Genomic DNA, 16,997 nt, shown 5'->3' with positions numbered 1-16,997 from the left:
CCCACCCAAACTCTTGACCCAGTTTGATGTCTGTATTGCAATGTTGGCTCACCTCATGGTGTGAATGCATTCTGGCTCCTTGGTGAAAGCGTAAGCATAACCGCTTGATGTTGTTCCAAAGTCGATAGCAACTACCACCACAAAAGACATTCCAGATTCCACCTGGTCCGTGTCACCTTGCTGCACACACAAGAAATTACACACAAAGTTAGCACAGCAAGGCATGACTAAAAGAACAGATCTTTAGCAATTACATAAAGCAAGTAAGAAAGACGGAAGACGTCTTCCATTGCGGAAGCAGAGCCTGGGGACTTTGGGTCGGGTTCTCCCATCTCTGGTGCTGAGGTTGCCGAGGTTGTTAAAAAGCTCCTCGGTGGCAATGTTCCGGGGGTGGATGAGATTCAGCCTGAATACCTTAAGGCTCTGGATGTTGTGGGGCTGTGTTGGTTAACACGGCTCTGCAGCATTGCGTGGACATCGGGGGCAGTTCCCCTGGATTGGCAGACTGGGGTGGTGGTCCCCCTATTTAAAAAGGGGGACCGGAGGGTGTGTTCCAACTATAGAGGAATCACACTTTTAAGCCTCCCTGGTAAGGTCTATTTAGGGGTTTTGGAAAGGAGGGTCCGTCGGATAGTCGAATCTCGGATTCAGGAAGAGCAGTGTGGTTTTCGTCCTGGCCGTGGAACACTGGACCAGCTCTACAACCTCAGCAGGATTCTGGAGGGGGCATGGGAGTTTGCCCAACCAGTCTACATGTGCTTTGTGGATCTGGAGAAGGCATTCGACCGTGTCCCCCGAAGGATTCTGTGGGGGGTACTCCGGGAGTATGGAGTACCGGGCCCTTTAATAGGGGCTGTCAGGTCTCTGTACGATCAGTGTCAGAGTCTGGTCCGCATTGCCGGCAGTAAGTCGGACTCGTTTCCGGTGAGAGTTGGACTCCGCCAAGGCTGCCCTTTGTCACCGATTCTATTCATAACTTTTATGGACAGAATTTGTAGGCGCAGCCAAGGTTTTGGTGGCCTTAAGATTGCGTCTCTGCTATTCGCGGATGACTAGGTGGTCCTATTGGCTTCATCAGGGCGTGATCTATAGCTCTCACTAGAGCGGTTCGCAGCCGAGTGTGAAGTGGCCGGGATGAAAATCAGTGCCTCCAAATCCGAGACCATGGTCTTGAACCGGAAAAGGGTAGAGTGCCTTCGCTGGGTTGGGGAGGATGTGCTGCCCCTAGTGGAGAAGTTCAAGTATTTTGGGGTCTTGTTCACGCATGAGGGGATGATGGAGCGGAAGATCGACAGGCGGATTGGTGTGGCGTGTGGTGTGAAGCGGGCGCTGTACCGATCCGTTGTGGTGAAGAGAGAGCTGAGCCAAAAGGCGAAGCTCTCGATTTACCGGTCGATCTACGTTCCTACCCTCATCTATGGTCACGAACTTAGGGTCATGACCGAAAGAACGAGATCCCGGATACAAGCGGCTGAAATGAGTTTTCTCTGTAGTGTGTCTGGGCTCTCCCTTAGAGATAGGGTGAAGAGCTCACTCATCCGAGGAGGTCTCAGAGTAGAGCGGCTGCTCCTCCATGTCGAGAGGAGCCAGTTGAGGTTGCTCGGGCATCTGGTTAGGATGCCTCCTGGATGCCTCCCTGGTGAGGTGTTCCAGGCACGTCCCACCGGGAGGAGGCCCAGGGGAAGACCCAGGACACGCTGAAGGGACTATGTCTTCCGGCTGGCCTGGGAACGCCTTGGGATTCCCCCGGAGGAGCTGGCCCAAGTGGCTGGGGAAAGGGACGTCTGGGCCTCCCTACTGAAGCTGTTACCCCCGCGACCCGAGCCCGGATAAGCGGAAGAAAACGGACGGACGGACGGACGGACAGACAGAAGTAAGAAAGAAACAAAACAGAAGAGAGAAAGATTAAATGATAAACTTTGATTGGGATTACAACAACAGTGTTTTCTAAGAGACTACAATTTATATTGTAATAGCCCCTAAAATGTTAGTTATGGATTTGGGTATATCTGTATTCTTTATTCTGCATAAACTTTCTTGTGCAGTAAGACATATTTCCTGTTTCATGTTGCTATGGATTGTGGTTTGGTGTTCCAGACAATCCATAGCAGACTTATTTTATCTTAAATCTCTTTGCTGTGACATCTCTCTGTATCTAACTTATAAGCACATTTAAAACACATTCTCTCTTGCAGTACTTCACATTTGGGAAGTCCTCGTTTTTCATGTTTTTCTCGGCGTGGGAAGAGGTCGTTAGCCTAGCCTAGTCTATCTTTAGCTTTACTATGGCGTCCTCTCCTATACTTCCATCAGCTTCTCCGTCTCTGTCTAAAGCTGGGCATACACTGTACAATATTTTCAATCATTGTACTCATATACAGCTCAAACTGTACGATTAAACTGCAGGGTTTAAAAGTTCACTGCTCACGATATATGTTCTTACACTGTGCGGCCCGACGCTCTGAGAGGCGAATTGCCCATCGTTACCCCCTGTATACTACACTACGCAGGACGCATGATCAAGCTAAAACTCGGCCCGATCCAAAAAATTCTTGCACGTCTGAAGAATCGCCCCGAAAAGGCAAAAAACTTGTGCAGTGTATGCCCGGCTTAAGTGTCCCGCTCTCGCCTGCTCTGTGTCTGATGTTTAGATATTCCTCTGGCTGCCTTAGTGATAACAGTACATGTAATAAATGTAGTGTTTTTGTAGCTTTGGAGGCGAGGGTGTCAGAATTGGAAGCCCGGCTCCGTGCTGTTGAAGAACCAGCAAAAAGCTGCCCCTTAGCTAGCACGGAGCCACAGAGATTAGCTTCAAGTAGCAGTCCCCCATCAGCACCCGTGCAGCAGGGTAACCAGGCCTGCTGGGTGACAATACACAGGAAGCAGAGCTCTAAATTCCAGCCCAAAGGTCACCACCAACCCATCTGCGTTTCTAACAGATTTTCCCGACTCAGCGACACACCCGCTGAGAAGCTGACTCGGGTAATTGGCAGCTCCATAGTAATAAATGTGGCATTAGGGACACCAGAGACCATAGTCAAATGCTTGCCAGAACGGGCGATGTCAAATCCTATCTGAAACTGCTGGCTAAGGACAAGTGTAAATACGGTAAGATTGTTATTCACGCTGGCGGTAATGATACCTGGGTACGCCAATCAGAGGTCACTAAAGTTACATCTTCTGTTTATTGTTTTGTATCGTCCACCAAGTCCTTACTCTGAATTTTTAGATCAGTTCTCTCTTAAACACTGACAATTTATTTTAGTGGGGGATTTTAACATTCATGTTGGCACTTAATATGATAACCTTAATGTAGCCTTTAATACTATCTTAGATTCAATTGGTTTTGCTCAAAATGTGCATAAACCGATGCACTCTTACCTTCATACTTTGCATGTTGTGCTGACATATGGCATTAATTGTGAAGAATTAACAGTATTTCCTCCCAACCCTGTCATATCTGACTATTTTTAAGTAAAAACTTTGAGTTCAATTTAAGTGAGTTCCCCACCCCCAAAAGGTTTCGTTATAGTAAATCTTTATCAGGCAATTCTGTATCAGAAATTAAAGAGTCTGTTCCCCTTTTAATTTCCAGAAATGCCCAGCAGATGTCAACAATGTTATTTTTCCCATTCACAAATAGATGCTTTTGTTGATGATGTCACTTCCTTGTTGCGTTTTACATTAGACAATGTAGCTCCCTTGAAAAATAAGGTGATTATTCACAGGAAGTTGGCTTCCAGGTTTAATTTAAAGCTGTTCTTTGAAGCACAATGTCACATAGACATCTAGAGGAATCCTACCTAACCTGGAAAAACAGTCTACTTCACAGAGTTAGAGCAGCATGTTATTCATCATTAATAGAGGAGAATAAAAATAATCGCAGATTTCTATTTAAAACAGTTGCTAACTTTAACAAGAGTCATAGCTCTATTGATCCATCCATTCCCTTAACTCTCAAGAGTAATGACTTGATGGGATTCTTCATAAATGAAATTGAATCTACTACAAATAAAAATAATTTTTAAGAAGCATTAGGCTGGTTTAATTTTTTGTTCATGTTATTAATAAATGTTCAAACACTATGGTCACTCCCTATATATATATATATATATATATATATATATATATATATATATATATATATATATATATATATATATATATTGCGCAATTATACACTGTTTAAAGTTATTTAATGTTTCATAAATAACTCCCTGTCTGTTAAGTACTGTCTGGTCATGATCAGCTCTTAAGCTGATATCAGGACAATGGTTGAAAGGGATGAATTTGAGCACTAGCGATCTTTTAACAGCAAACTCTGCACACACATATAATAAAGGAGTGACAACTTTTTCAAGTTCAAGAATTTATTAACAGAAATAAAATGAACATCCAGAGAACATCACTATATAATGCTGTTTATCTGAATTAACACTATATTTCAATCAATAAATCATCTCTACTAGGCTAGTGAAACTTAACCAAACTACTAAGCAAAATCAAAATAAAAAGAAGCTAAGCTAAGGAACTATTTACATGCAAAGGTACACAAAAGACAAAACAAAAGTGGATGATCATAATCAGAATAATTCAGTAAATCCTGTTCACTGCAGATCTGATTCAAAAAACATGGAATGGAGTTACGTTAGCTTAACTAATTTAGAACAACATTTGACAATGCGAATACTGAGTTAAACAAAACATTATTTCATTTAATAACATTTTGTTAAAGTTAAAGAACCAAAGTTCATCTTAAACAATGTGAATTGAGGTTAAATTAGCTTCACTAATTCAAAACAACATTTGGTATGTGTTCCAACCCATTCACAATGCAAATCCTGATTTACACAAAACATTATTTGAGGAAATAACATTTTGAGGAATCACTTGCCTTTGTTTATGCGATTCTACCTCCGGGAGCTAGGGGTCGCGGTAGCGAACTGTTGCTGAAATCAGTTACTCCTAGAGTTAACTAGAACGCCTTTAAATCAACATTAATATTCAATATTAATGTGGGAATAAGGCTCATAGCTCTATCGAATGACGACAGAGCGAAACAACAAGCGTTATGCCTTAAACAAGCTCCTTTGAATGTCCGGAATTCAGAAGCTACCAGAAGCTAATAGCATTTTGGCTAGCAGACTTTCGGCGCTAACAAATAAAAGCTTCAGTTTTATTTTAGTCATAATGAGCCGGATAACGTAAACATTAATGTCCCATCAATGTGTGAAACCCTTGTGGAGATAACATTTGTTATATCCATAAAAACACATTTGAACCATATCAGCAATGCCATGGAATAGGATGCTAGCATGGGCTAATTCCGTTAGCCCCTTTGTTTAAAGACATGTGGATGCATCACAAACATTTTCCAATGACCATTGTAACCTGTCCCTTTTGGGTCTCTCAGTCCAGCCTGTCGGTGCCTCGTGTGAGTTCAGTCCACTTTGGTCATTCAAGGAAGGCAGTGAAAAGGGAAAATGTCATTCCAGAAGCAGATTGCGGGCCATGCAGCAATGGGCTAGCCTGCGGCTCTGCAGCCTAGCAGGAGCCACGTGTGGTCAGGATCGGAGACCCGATGTCCTGCAGACAGCCCCCGACCCGGTTGCAGCCACAATTTCAGCAGGTTCTCCTCAGCATTCGAAAAGGGGCCTTTTCTGGCTATTCAGCTCTGTTTGGAATCGCTTTCCTGTAAAAGGTGAGAAGAAATAAACAAAGCTGTTTTGGCACATAGGAATTTCTGACTCCTGTGCCTGACGCTGAAGTTAAGACAGCAGACTTAACTGTGATTTGCCCGGTTATCCCTCGGCGAAGAGGGATCTCTCCCAGGTGCTGGTTCATGTCTTTTGGGGCCGTGAGCCCTCATGGCCTGTCGTCACCTTTCTTCCTGCCTCACACATAGGCATGGTTCCCTCGCCCTATGTGTGAGGCAGGAAGAAAGGTGACGACAGGGTTTCAGCCTTGTCCTAGAGTGCTCCAGGGAAAAGTAGTGGTTGTCTGAGAGTCTGGTCAGAAGTGAGTGTCTGGTAAGAAGTGCTGTGACCTTTTGTCTGTCGGGTGTGGTTTACAGCAGGCACCCTGCTGAGAAAGAGGCCGTCCCAGCTGAAACTCAGAATTCAATCTGACATCAATTATTTCATCATGACTTTAATATGGCACAACACACACACATATATACATATATATATATATTTATATATATATATATATATATATATATATATATATATATAAGTTAAGTCGCTTATTTAAGCTCTAAAATAAGTGACGATAAACAGGAGTTACAAAGAGACCCGCTTGCCCTACAGACACTGAGTATAACCAGCTAAAATATCCCTCCGCCTCATTACGTGCTGGAGCGCATCCTCCTCTAGACTGACACAGGAGCCGACAGGAGTAAAGGCAGAGGGAGTAATGTTGCCCATATTTTCTGCAGTTTAAAGTTGCAATAACTGATAACTGCTGAAAGTAGATAATGCGGTGCAGATCACTATTTTGAGCAGAGATTGGTTCTGGAGATGAGTTTTTATGCGATGACAACATTGCAGAAACCAAAACCCATAAACCATACTTTAATGCTTATTAATTTGTTGTCCCTGTATTTGACAAACTAACGCTGAATCACATTGCCAAATGAAGTACCCTGGAGTTACAGTGTCAGCACATGCAAGCTGTACTAAACGGTTCTCTTTCGAGGGTATTAAGCTCCTGCCCATGTTGTAAGCAAAGTGTAAGACTCTGGAATCACCTGGAAAATTTAAACCCTTTTCCAGGTTTAAAAAAAACGGTATGAATGTGGATATAAACAGCATGCAAAAATATACGAAGAAATTATTGCTGTTGGTGTGAAAGCTCAGAATTAGAAGTGTGTGAGAGAGAGTGAAAAAATTAACAATAAGACTTGCCACTTTTTTTTTTATTTATGTGTCAGGATCCCCGAGCTGGGGACTTAAGAATTTATATATATATATATATATATATATATATATATATATATATATATATATATATATATATATATATATATATATATGGCATTAAGACAACAATTCTTATTGCCACATTGCCAGACAGCACACATATAAAATATATATTTTGTTATTATTATTACTTCTGTACTTACTACTTAATACTAGAACAGGTTTTTCTTGTAATGTTTTATAAATTCTAAAAAATTGTTTTCAAAGCCAACTCTTCTACAAGGCTTGTACTTTTATTCAAATATCATCAGAGAACTTCTGCAATGTTAAATATGTTTAAACATCTAAATAAATTGTGTATTACATTGCACTAACCAGTGTTCTTTTGTCTCTAAGCACAGTAAACCCATTACAAAAATGTAAAATACGCCACTGGTAAGAATCCTCAAATTAGTCTTAACCAAGCCAAATCTGTCTTCTTTTCTGTCTTGATCAAAGGCAATTTTAAGGCATTTATTTGTGAATATGAATGATATACAAATGAAATTCTGTAATGAAAGCAAAAATATATACAAAAAGAGATTAATAAAAGTCACCTGGATGTGTGAAGGAGATAGAGGGGTAATTCCCGGATCACCTCCGCTCTTTGACAAGGAAGGATTTGTCATCTCATCTGTAAAAAACAAAAGGAGATATATGCTATGAATTCAGAGATGACTGACCTACCCTGATAACAAAGAAGATACTCTGAGTAGCTCTTCCCACTTTGTCATACTCAACATGTTCAATTACAGAACAGGTGATATCAATCAGGTACAGCTGAAACCAGAAGTTCACATACACTACATAAAAAGACAAGTTTTTTTCTCACTGTCAAACATGCAATCTGAATAAACCTTTAGGGGCCCTAAACCTTGCACACCTATGCACCGTGGTGGGCCCCACCCTGGACCCACTGCAGTTTGCCTACCGGCCCAACAGTAGAGGACGCCATCATCTACCTGCTGCAAGCGGGCGCTCACCCACCTGGAGACCACCAGGAGCACTGTGAGAGTCATGTTCTTTGACTTCTCCAGCACTTTCAACACCATCAGACCGGTTGTTTGGGGGGAAGCTGGAGGACGCTGGAGTGGACAAACATCTTGCTGCCTGGACCATCAACTACCTCAGTGACCGCCCTCAGTACGTGCAGCTGCACGGCTGTGAGTCAGAGGTGGCAGTCTGCAGCACCGGGGCCCCCCAGGGCACCGTCCTGCCTCCATTTCTCTTTACCCCCTACACCTCGGACTTCACCTACAACATGGACAGCTGCCACCTTCAGAAGTTCTCCGATGACTCGGCCATTGTGGGCTGTGTGTCGGACGGCAACGAGCTGGAGTACCAGTCGGTCATCATGAACTTTGTGGACTGGTGTGAGAAGAACCACCTGTGTCTAAACACCAGCAAGACCAGAGAGATGGTGATCGACTTCAGGAGAAGACCCCCACCTCACTCTCCCGTGAACATCTAGGGGCAGGACATAGAAACTGTGGAGAGTTTCAAATACCTGGGTGTTCACATCAGTAATAAACTGGACTGGACTCATAACACCGACGCCCTGTACAAGAAAGGCCAGAGCCGCCTCCAACCCCTGAGGACGCTGAAGTCCTTTGGAGTGAGCAGGCCCTTGCTTAAAACCTTCTATGACTGTGGTGGCCTCAGCCCTCCTCTACGCCGTCGTCTGCTGGGCCCCAGGCAGCGCAAAGCGGGACAGAAAGAGGCTGAATATACTGGTGCGAAGGGCCACTTCTTTCCTGGGCCACACTCTGGACTCGGTGGAGGAAGTGGCCGAGAGAAGGGTGTTTGTGCAAGCTTAGATCCATTATGGACAACACCTTTCACCCCCTGCACCAGACTGTAGATGAGCTGAGCAGCTCCTTTAGTGACAGACTTATACACCCTGTCTGTAAAAAGGAGCGCTACTGCAGTTCATTCCTCCCTGCTGCCATTAGACTTTACAATGCTGCACTATAACTGAAATAAGTTGTGCAATAACTAATGTGCAATTACTATTTAATAACCTGTGCAATAACCTGTTAAATAAAAGACTTCAGCTGTTATAGTTATCTCACTACCTCACTGTTGTTCTTTACCTGGTACAACTCTAAATGTACAACGCCAAATCCATATGTATATAAGTCACCTTAAATGTACATAAGTCATCTTAAATCTCTGCTTTATTTTTTTTTCTCAATCCACTGTATATATGTGGATGCACTGTATATACCTCATGCACCTTTTCCTCCTTTTGGCAACTTCTTTTGATTATTGAGCTGATGTGACACGTTAATTTCTCCACTGTGAGATCAATAAAGTCTATTTTATCTTTCCTGTCTTAGGTCCCTTAAAATTACCAAAATCAACTTTATTTTCTAAGTGGCATAATAATGAGAATAATGAACTGTTTTAGACATTGTTTTATTACTTTTTTGAAGGACAGAGATTTACATAAATGATTTGTTAAAGGTACAGTGGTCCATATTTTTTCAGATTTCGAGTTCCAGTGGATAATCTTATTTATTGGTTGTCCCACATGCCAATTATTGTGACGTGCTCACACGTTTTTTTGGTCATTTTTATAAGCATATAACATGGCTATATACCTTTAATATAGTGGCTATAAATCCTCAACTTCTCCTCCAGCTCAGCAGGGGTGGAAGCAGAGATAGGGGTGGGAAGAGTGCAGGATGAATTAACGGCTATAGGGAATGAAGCGGATTCTGTAAAACTGAGTGGTGACGAAGGTGAGGCAGCAGGAACAGTGGAAACAGTTAAGCAGCAGGAAGCCTTCCCCTGAAAATGTCAGTTCTGGGATGTTGAGGCAAACCCAGGAGGTACACAAAAACTGTGGTTTAGACGTGACGACAAGAGACATTGCTGGAGGAACAAAACTGTGACTGACTGGCCATCAGAACAGTCCAGATGGCAAGACAGGATGCCAAAACCATAAAACAGTCCAGGGTTATGATCAGAGTCAAAAGCCGATAACGTATCCAGTGAGAGGAGAGAATCAAAACAGGAAAACAGGCACACAAGCATTGGAGTGCAACTCATTTTGTATCGCTAATTAACATAGTGCTGCTTATTTTTTAAGGGGTTTCCTTCCACCTAACTTTTTTTTTTGGAATGGAAATCTCTTTAAATCTAGATCTCCCAGGGCTTTGAATATTTTTTTAGTGTAACTTTACTAAATTTTAATTTTATTACATTTGGGATCTGATGGGAGTGGTAGCCTAGTGGTTAGAGCCCAGAGCTTCAGTCCCAGAGGTTCTGAGTTCAACTCCCACAAGCTGCCATTCTGGGTCCCTGAGCAAGACCCTTAACCCCCAATAGGGGGTTTTCACTGACGTCACTGGCCAACTTCCGGTCCGCCATATTGGGTGGCACACTTCCTTATCTCTAGTTGTCGTACACGTATTATCGTATCGCGAATGGATAAGTACACCAGCACGCTAGAGCGACCAGATAAGGACGTATATCTGAGGAAATGTTCCGTGATCGACCATATGGACCCGTATGCCCTCCACGGTGCCTTGTTTAGCCGTAATCCAGATGCATTACCTGGTGTTCGGTGAAAACCCTCTGCACACTCTTGAGGAAATGAGAGCTTACAAGGATCTAGAGGCTCACAACCAGTTCACATCTGGTTATGTACATCAAGGAAATCGCCATCATACGTGGACGGGTGAGTTTTAATAAGATGGTAAAAATGTAAACAATCCGACGCAAATGTGTTGCATGCTTCTGCGGTGGCTGGCGGCCGGCGGTGCGCGAAGGCGCTTGGCTGCAGGGCCGATCGACGCCGCTCGCGGCTTTAATTATTTAAGCAGAACAATGACCAGTGCAAAATTAAGTTGTATTTACCGTATTGGCGCCGGTAGGAGCTGCAGATCATAAAGCCAGCAAACAGTGGGAACACAGCAACTCGTTCAAAGGTAAGCTGCGCTCACACGGGCTCTGGCACATGCTAGTTTAGTAGCTGCTAACCGTCAGTGCTAACAACCACTCGCGCATGTAATGGACTTTTAACTTGCTGCTATGTGTTTCAAACGTTTAGAACACACTCTCATTGACATCGGGATACTGTGGAAAGTTATGTTCGGTCTTACAGCCGCGATCCAAGCGAGCCGACGACTCTTTGTTATCGCTAACAGTTGTTCTCCGTGGTTGCGCCTCCAGGCAGGAAAGCGGTGGAAAATTAATCTGTTTCTATGTTTTTCCCATGGCGATCATTTGTTGCGCTGTTACAGCCCACAATACAGCAACGGTTTACCATGGTTGAAATCAAGTTAAGGTGAAATTAATCAAATTAAAACACGGCTGAGAGAGGGAGTACAGTACGCCGTAGTAATAGGCAGTAGAGGCGGCGGAGGCAGTCAACACGACAGCCGCGGAAAGTAATAAGTCATAACGCCCAAGCCCTATTATTAATATATTCTTCTTACATGTTTTAAATACTTAACAGTTAATTACCTGTGACAAAGTGAGCACCACAGACTCTGGCGTATTCCAGCTTAACACCGTCCAAATCGGACCTGGATATCCGTGTCAGCCATAGGTGACGGCGTTGTTCAGAGAGCTGTTTTGTTTTTTCACACTGATTCACTATTACGGCTGGTAGGCGATAGAAAGAGCGTTGATCTCCACCTCCACGGGCCGTGCAACCAACCATTAAACACGTTTTCCCCATTGTTCACTTCCAATACTGCCTAAGGCATCATACAATGCAGGTCAACGGTGCGAAACGACTGCCACCCAATATGGCGGACGCGCTGAGTAGTCACGTGAGCGTGACGTCAGCTGAAAACCCCCTATTGCTCCCCAGGTGCCGCACAGTGACAGCTCACTGCTTCCCAAGGGGATGGGTTAAGATGCAGAAGTGACTTTCTCCATTGTGAGATCAATAAAGTTCAGTTATTTATTATTTATCTGTTTCATATGAACCATTCATGGACTCTATCTAGCAACAACAAAAGTGTTTTCCAAGAATAAAACAGCCATCTTATTTCATTGATAGACTGGACTCAGAATGGTCGATTTTTGTTTCCAACAGAAAGACTTTTGAAGATTTCTGACAATCAAAGCAAATGGTATTTTTGTAGTACAACTGAAAATTACCATAGAGCTATTTACTTGTTGAGAACGTATTAGCAATATTGTTTATAATAATCAAGTTTAAACACATGTGATCAACCTCATATTTGAATAAAGCAAACGTTCTTGGTATACTGAAGTAATCGGGGTACCACGTGCAATCAATAAATGTAGCCTTTTTCTATTGTAAAACACAACAGAAAAGTATGCATTTATCCTTCTAAATATAACTATGTATAAAGACATGAACAGAGACAACAGACAGAAACATAAAAAGAAAGACAGAAAATTGTATAAGAAAAATGGAGAGAGAGAGAGAGAGAGACGTTGACTGCTTATATGACTGAGAATTAAAGGTGTATTCTCACACTACACTCATTAAAACACCCAAAAAAGAGTGTGTGTGCACATTGGTGTGGGTGCACTGTAGAAATTGCAAATGAAGTGGTTCACTTATCTTTCCTTTCAGTTGTGGATGGTCTACTGACTCTTGTGGAGCCTTCTGTCCCAAATTTCCGGCATGCAATTGTAGTCTTAACACCCCCGCCCCCACCCCCCAGATGATTTATAATAGAGTAAACTCAATTGTGTGTCTTTCATTATGGGAAGATGAAGATGTATTCTCTGCTAACACAGAGAGTGAGCAGACACAACATGCTTACTGGGGTCTGGTCCTTAAAAGTGTAGTCTGACACTTTTACCTTCCTATACTTTTCAGTGTGTAGCAGCATAATAGTTGGACATATTTCCCTAACAGAACAATGCTGGACATTTAGGTGAAGAGGTCTCACCCACCTCTGGAGAGTAACGTGCCTCTGTTAAACCTCATTACTTCATATGGTGAACGGTAGAAATACAACTGAAATTGAAATATATTTCTGTCACTAAAGCACCCTGTAAAAACCCTGTACAAGGTGTACTTACAAGAAAACATATAAACATGTGAAATCAAAATAGAGTACCTAAAAATGGAGTTGCAGAAAACACATTCAAATAATATTGCTAGAGCATGTTAAATGTGTGAGGGGTGTCCACAGGGGTGGATCATTTTATTTGCACAAAATATTAACAACTACTGTATTTTCACTTGAAGGCAACAAAGAACATTACATGAAATGAAATGACTGTTTTTTTTAGTTGGGAAGTGACTGGTAAATCAACTTGTGCAACTGGCCAGGCTCAGCTCTTACTTAGTAAGGGAGTTACACTGCAAAAAAGGAACTAAAAGTAAATCTTCTTGAAATGAGTGTGTTTATTCTTGATTTGAGCAGGTAAATAAGACTATGTGCCAATGAAATAATAATTTTGCACTTAAAATAGGAACAACCATCCCCCATCTATATCTAATTGCCTTATTTAAGGACTCAAAATACTTATTCCATTGGTAGATAATCTTATTTACCTGCTCAAAACAAGGGCAAATGCAGTAATTTCAAGAAAATGTTACTTATTTTTAGTTCAGTTTTTTGCAGTGTAAGCATGTCTGAGCAACGAAGCATTTTCTGAGAGGGCCAGCAATTGATAGTTAGATAGAGAGTTAAATGGCATTTTGTGTGTTTAAAATGCTGCAAAACCAAAGGATTTTGTGGAAAAAATATGATTTTTTTGTAATAAACAAAGCCTTCCCCTTAGAGGGATTTAGGGGGAAAATGGCGTTTTTGACCTACTTATACTTTGAAAGTATGTGGCTCTGCCGGGCCCAAAATCGAGCTGGACTAGTTTAAAAAGTTAAGAAAGCAATGAATTCCAAATTGCGTTCCTCTCTTCAGCAGCTTTTAAAAATAACTCCAACAACTTAAGGCAAAGACCTGGGGCCTCATTTATGAAGCTTGTGTACGTTCAAAATGGGGCTTGAAATGTGCATACCTCAGTTTATGTGCAAAGGTTGAGATCTATATTAAATAAAACTTGACTGGAAAATGTGCAGTCCTCACAGCAACTCTGATCCATGTGTACGTTAATTTTGGAGATGGGGGACATTGGCGACACAGATGATAAAGTGGTGAACTGCAGCCAAACTGCATGACTCCGTGACTTCAATTCACTCCATAACAGACTTTAATCATAGATCAACTTCATCATAAGCATTCAAAACTGGTTTTAGCTGGTGACACTTAAGTATATATAAGGACCTTTCAAATAAATACATAATTGCCCATAACCACTGTTCCCTCGAAGCTGCGCACATGCACAACCGCACACTGCATCTGGATACAACGCACAACAATGTATGCAGCGCAGAAAATAAAAATAATAATAAACCAAGTTATTTTGCACCAGTTTGCAATTCTGGTGAGATGGTGTTCCACAGCCCCACTCTGTGTCCCACTGCGTGCACCAGGTTGTTCTGCCTGCCGATGACAGCCTGGGAGGTTTGACGTTTCTGCAATCATAGTGGGACCTGACTCGTTGGCCTCTGATGTTCCACTTGGGTAGCCGAAGATCTGTACGGATCTGACTGTTCCATTATTGCTGTTTCACCTGCCCTTGACTGCCTGGGAGCTTGGAGGTTGTTACGAGCTCGGGGGAACCTGTCAGCCTCTGACCTTCTACTCAGGCAACCAATGATCTGTGGTGTTTACACAAGCCCTAAAATGCCTGAGTGAACCACGGTCTTGACCTTCCGAATAGAAGTATTCTGACGTTCCAGGTGTTGATCAGGAATCTGCTTAGTCCCAGGTTTTGTGAGGAAACTTAAGCTAGCAGCTTAAGTTTCCTCACAAAACCTGGGACTAAGCAGATTCCTGATCAACACCTGGAACGTCAGAATACTTCTATTCGGAAGGTCAAGACCGTGGATCAAAGTTTGACTCTCATTCAAGAAATCGACAGTTATGTGTCTTAAGAGCTAATACACATTATGCATGAAAGATCATCTGAAAAGGCAGCATTTACAGTTCCTTTGTATTAGCATCAGGAAGAGTTAGCTTGATTAGAATAATATATATATATATATATATATATATATATATATATATATATATATATATATATATATTAGGGCTGTCAAAATAACGCGTTAATTTCGATTAATTAATTAAAAAAAAATTAACGGATTAAAAAAATTAACGCAAATTAATCGTATAGGGTAGTTCACTGCTATTGTTTTCATCCGGGTTTTTTCGCGCCTGCGCGCCGGACTGGAAGGCAGAAGGCGAGCACAGCGGCAGACGCCAACAGAGCAAACAACGAGTTCTAGACGTATTTTTCTTTAGGTAACGTATCACAAAATCGTTTTAAGAGTAAGTTGATGGTTGATGGTATCAGATTGCCAGATACAGTCCAGATAGCGAGTCTGTGAATGTTGGCCAAACGATTTAGTCCGCCCCGGTGGCCAATTGCATTATAATTATTCAACGGCTGTATCTCCTCGCTGCATCGACTGATCTGCACTAGATTTTTTGTGAGTCGTGGGCGAGCGCTGCTCAACGCGTTCGTGTGTATCGCCCGGTGGACGGGCGGAGAAAATGCGTGACAGCTTCTGCGGTGGCTGGCGGCCGGCGGTGTGCGAAGGCGCTTGGCTGCAGGGCTGATCGACGCCGCTTGCGGCTTTAATTATTTAAGCAGGACAATGACCAGTGCAAAATTAAGTTGTATTTACCGGAGATGAAGTGTAGACTGCAAATTCTGTTGGGGTATGATGGCTCCCACAGTCCATTGGGATTTGTCTGCCTGGGTCCTTTTTCACTGAAAATATCCATTTCTTTCTTCGTCCTTCGGTAAACAAAAGAAACGTACATCCAACGATTTGGAATGCCTCTGTGTGGCATAAACTAAAAGCACGCTCTAATTCACCCGTTTTGTCACGGTGTTTGGCGAGAACAGTCCTGCTTTTTCCTACCGGCGTAACCCGGAAGTAGCGCGTGCGTCACTTTACTGTTGTAAAGTGTTGATATTGAGGGGAGTGTTCATTTATTTTCATTGTGTCCCCTACCTTACTGTGTGCCACATATGCCACAACGGCACATGTTAAAACGTCTGAAGGCATGAAATGTGAATAAGAGTTTTTGAACTTTAATTTATCTAATGCTGATTATTCATTGAATCATTTGAATTTAAATATTTAAAATACTTTCACAGCAAAAATTATATGCGATTAATTTAGATTAATTAATTACAGAGTATGTAATTAATTAGATTCATTTTTTTAATCGATTGACAGCCCTAATATATATATATAAGAGCTGGGTTATGTGGCTTTTACAAATTCTGTGTAATCAATTTTCCCCTTTCATTTCATGAAAACAAATTACTGAAATTATTTGTAATAACTTATTTTTATTTCATTCAGCCGGTGCTGCTAGCCCCGACAAAATGTCCCAGAACAGAAAACATGAGTCTCTATGCTGCTGCTGCTAAACTCGAGCTCTGTAAACGCTTAAGGTATAAGTAGCTGGGAAGTAATAAAGGAAGCATGCTCTTCTAAAGCACAATGACAACATTCTCTCCATTTAAAAAGCTGAGAATGCCTGTTGCACCTGTCTTTTAAACACAGTGACATTTCAATTCAATTTATGATTGTCTCCCCATTTGACACCATCATTTTCATTAGTCTGGCTTAATAGCCTTTACTAAAAGTGTTCTTTGAACACATACAATAATAATACTCCCTCAAGGTATTGTAAGTGTCTGGCAGAATTGTCTCTCAACGGGACATCATGTTATCCATTCTATTTTTTGCCTCACTCACCCTTCTTTCAGATTCACCCCTACAGTGAGGATGAGTGGTCTGAAGATCTGTAATACACTTTGCCAAGCAATTACTCTGCAGAATTACAGACCACCTGTGGCTACAATCTATCCAGCCACAATCCAGCTTTTCTCCCTGTAGTACAACAGCTCCCTCCCAAAATCTTGCTTCAAACCAGAACTTTTCATTTTCAACAATCAAATCACAATGGAAGTAGCATCTTAACGAATATTTCATGAGGACCATAACAT

The 16,997-nt window shown here is 42.0% G+C and overlaps 1 protein-coding gene across 5 annotated transcripts in view; it reads right to left on the bottom strand.

The window, feature by feature from the left end:
• The window catches only part of hspa12a (heat shock protein 12A), a 183,724-nt gene that overhangs the window by 144,899 nt on the left and 21,828 nt on the right, over positions 1-16,997 (bottom strand). For all 5 annotated transcript variants that reach the window (XM_036130634.1, XM_036130632.1, XM_036130635.1 and 2 more), the window contains 2 exons: positions 7,520-7,596; positions 53-180 (listed from right to left, as the gene is read on the bottom strand). In XM_036130634.1, the coding sequence (XP_035986527.1) occupies positions 53-180; positions 7,520-7,591 (200 nt within the window). In that variant the 5' untranslated portion in view covers positions 7,592-7,596. The remainder of the gene's footprint in view (positions 1-52; positions 181-7,519; positions 7,597-16,997) is intronic.

Source organism: Fundulus heteroclitus, unplaced genomic scaffold (assembly GCF_011125445.2).
Source record: "Fundulus heteroclitus isolate FHET01 unplaced genomic scaffold, MU-UCD_Fhet_4.1 scaffold_37, whole genome shotgun sequence".
NCBI lineage: Eukaryota > Metazoa > Chordata > Actinopteri > Cyprinodontiformes > Fundulidae > Fundulus > Fundulus heteroclitus.
The sequence above is the reverse complement of the archived record's forward strand: the minus strand, read 5'-3'. Positions and strand labels throughout refer to the sequence as shown.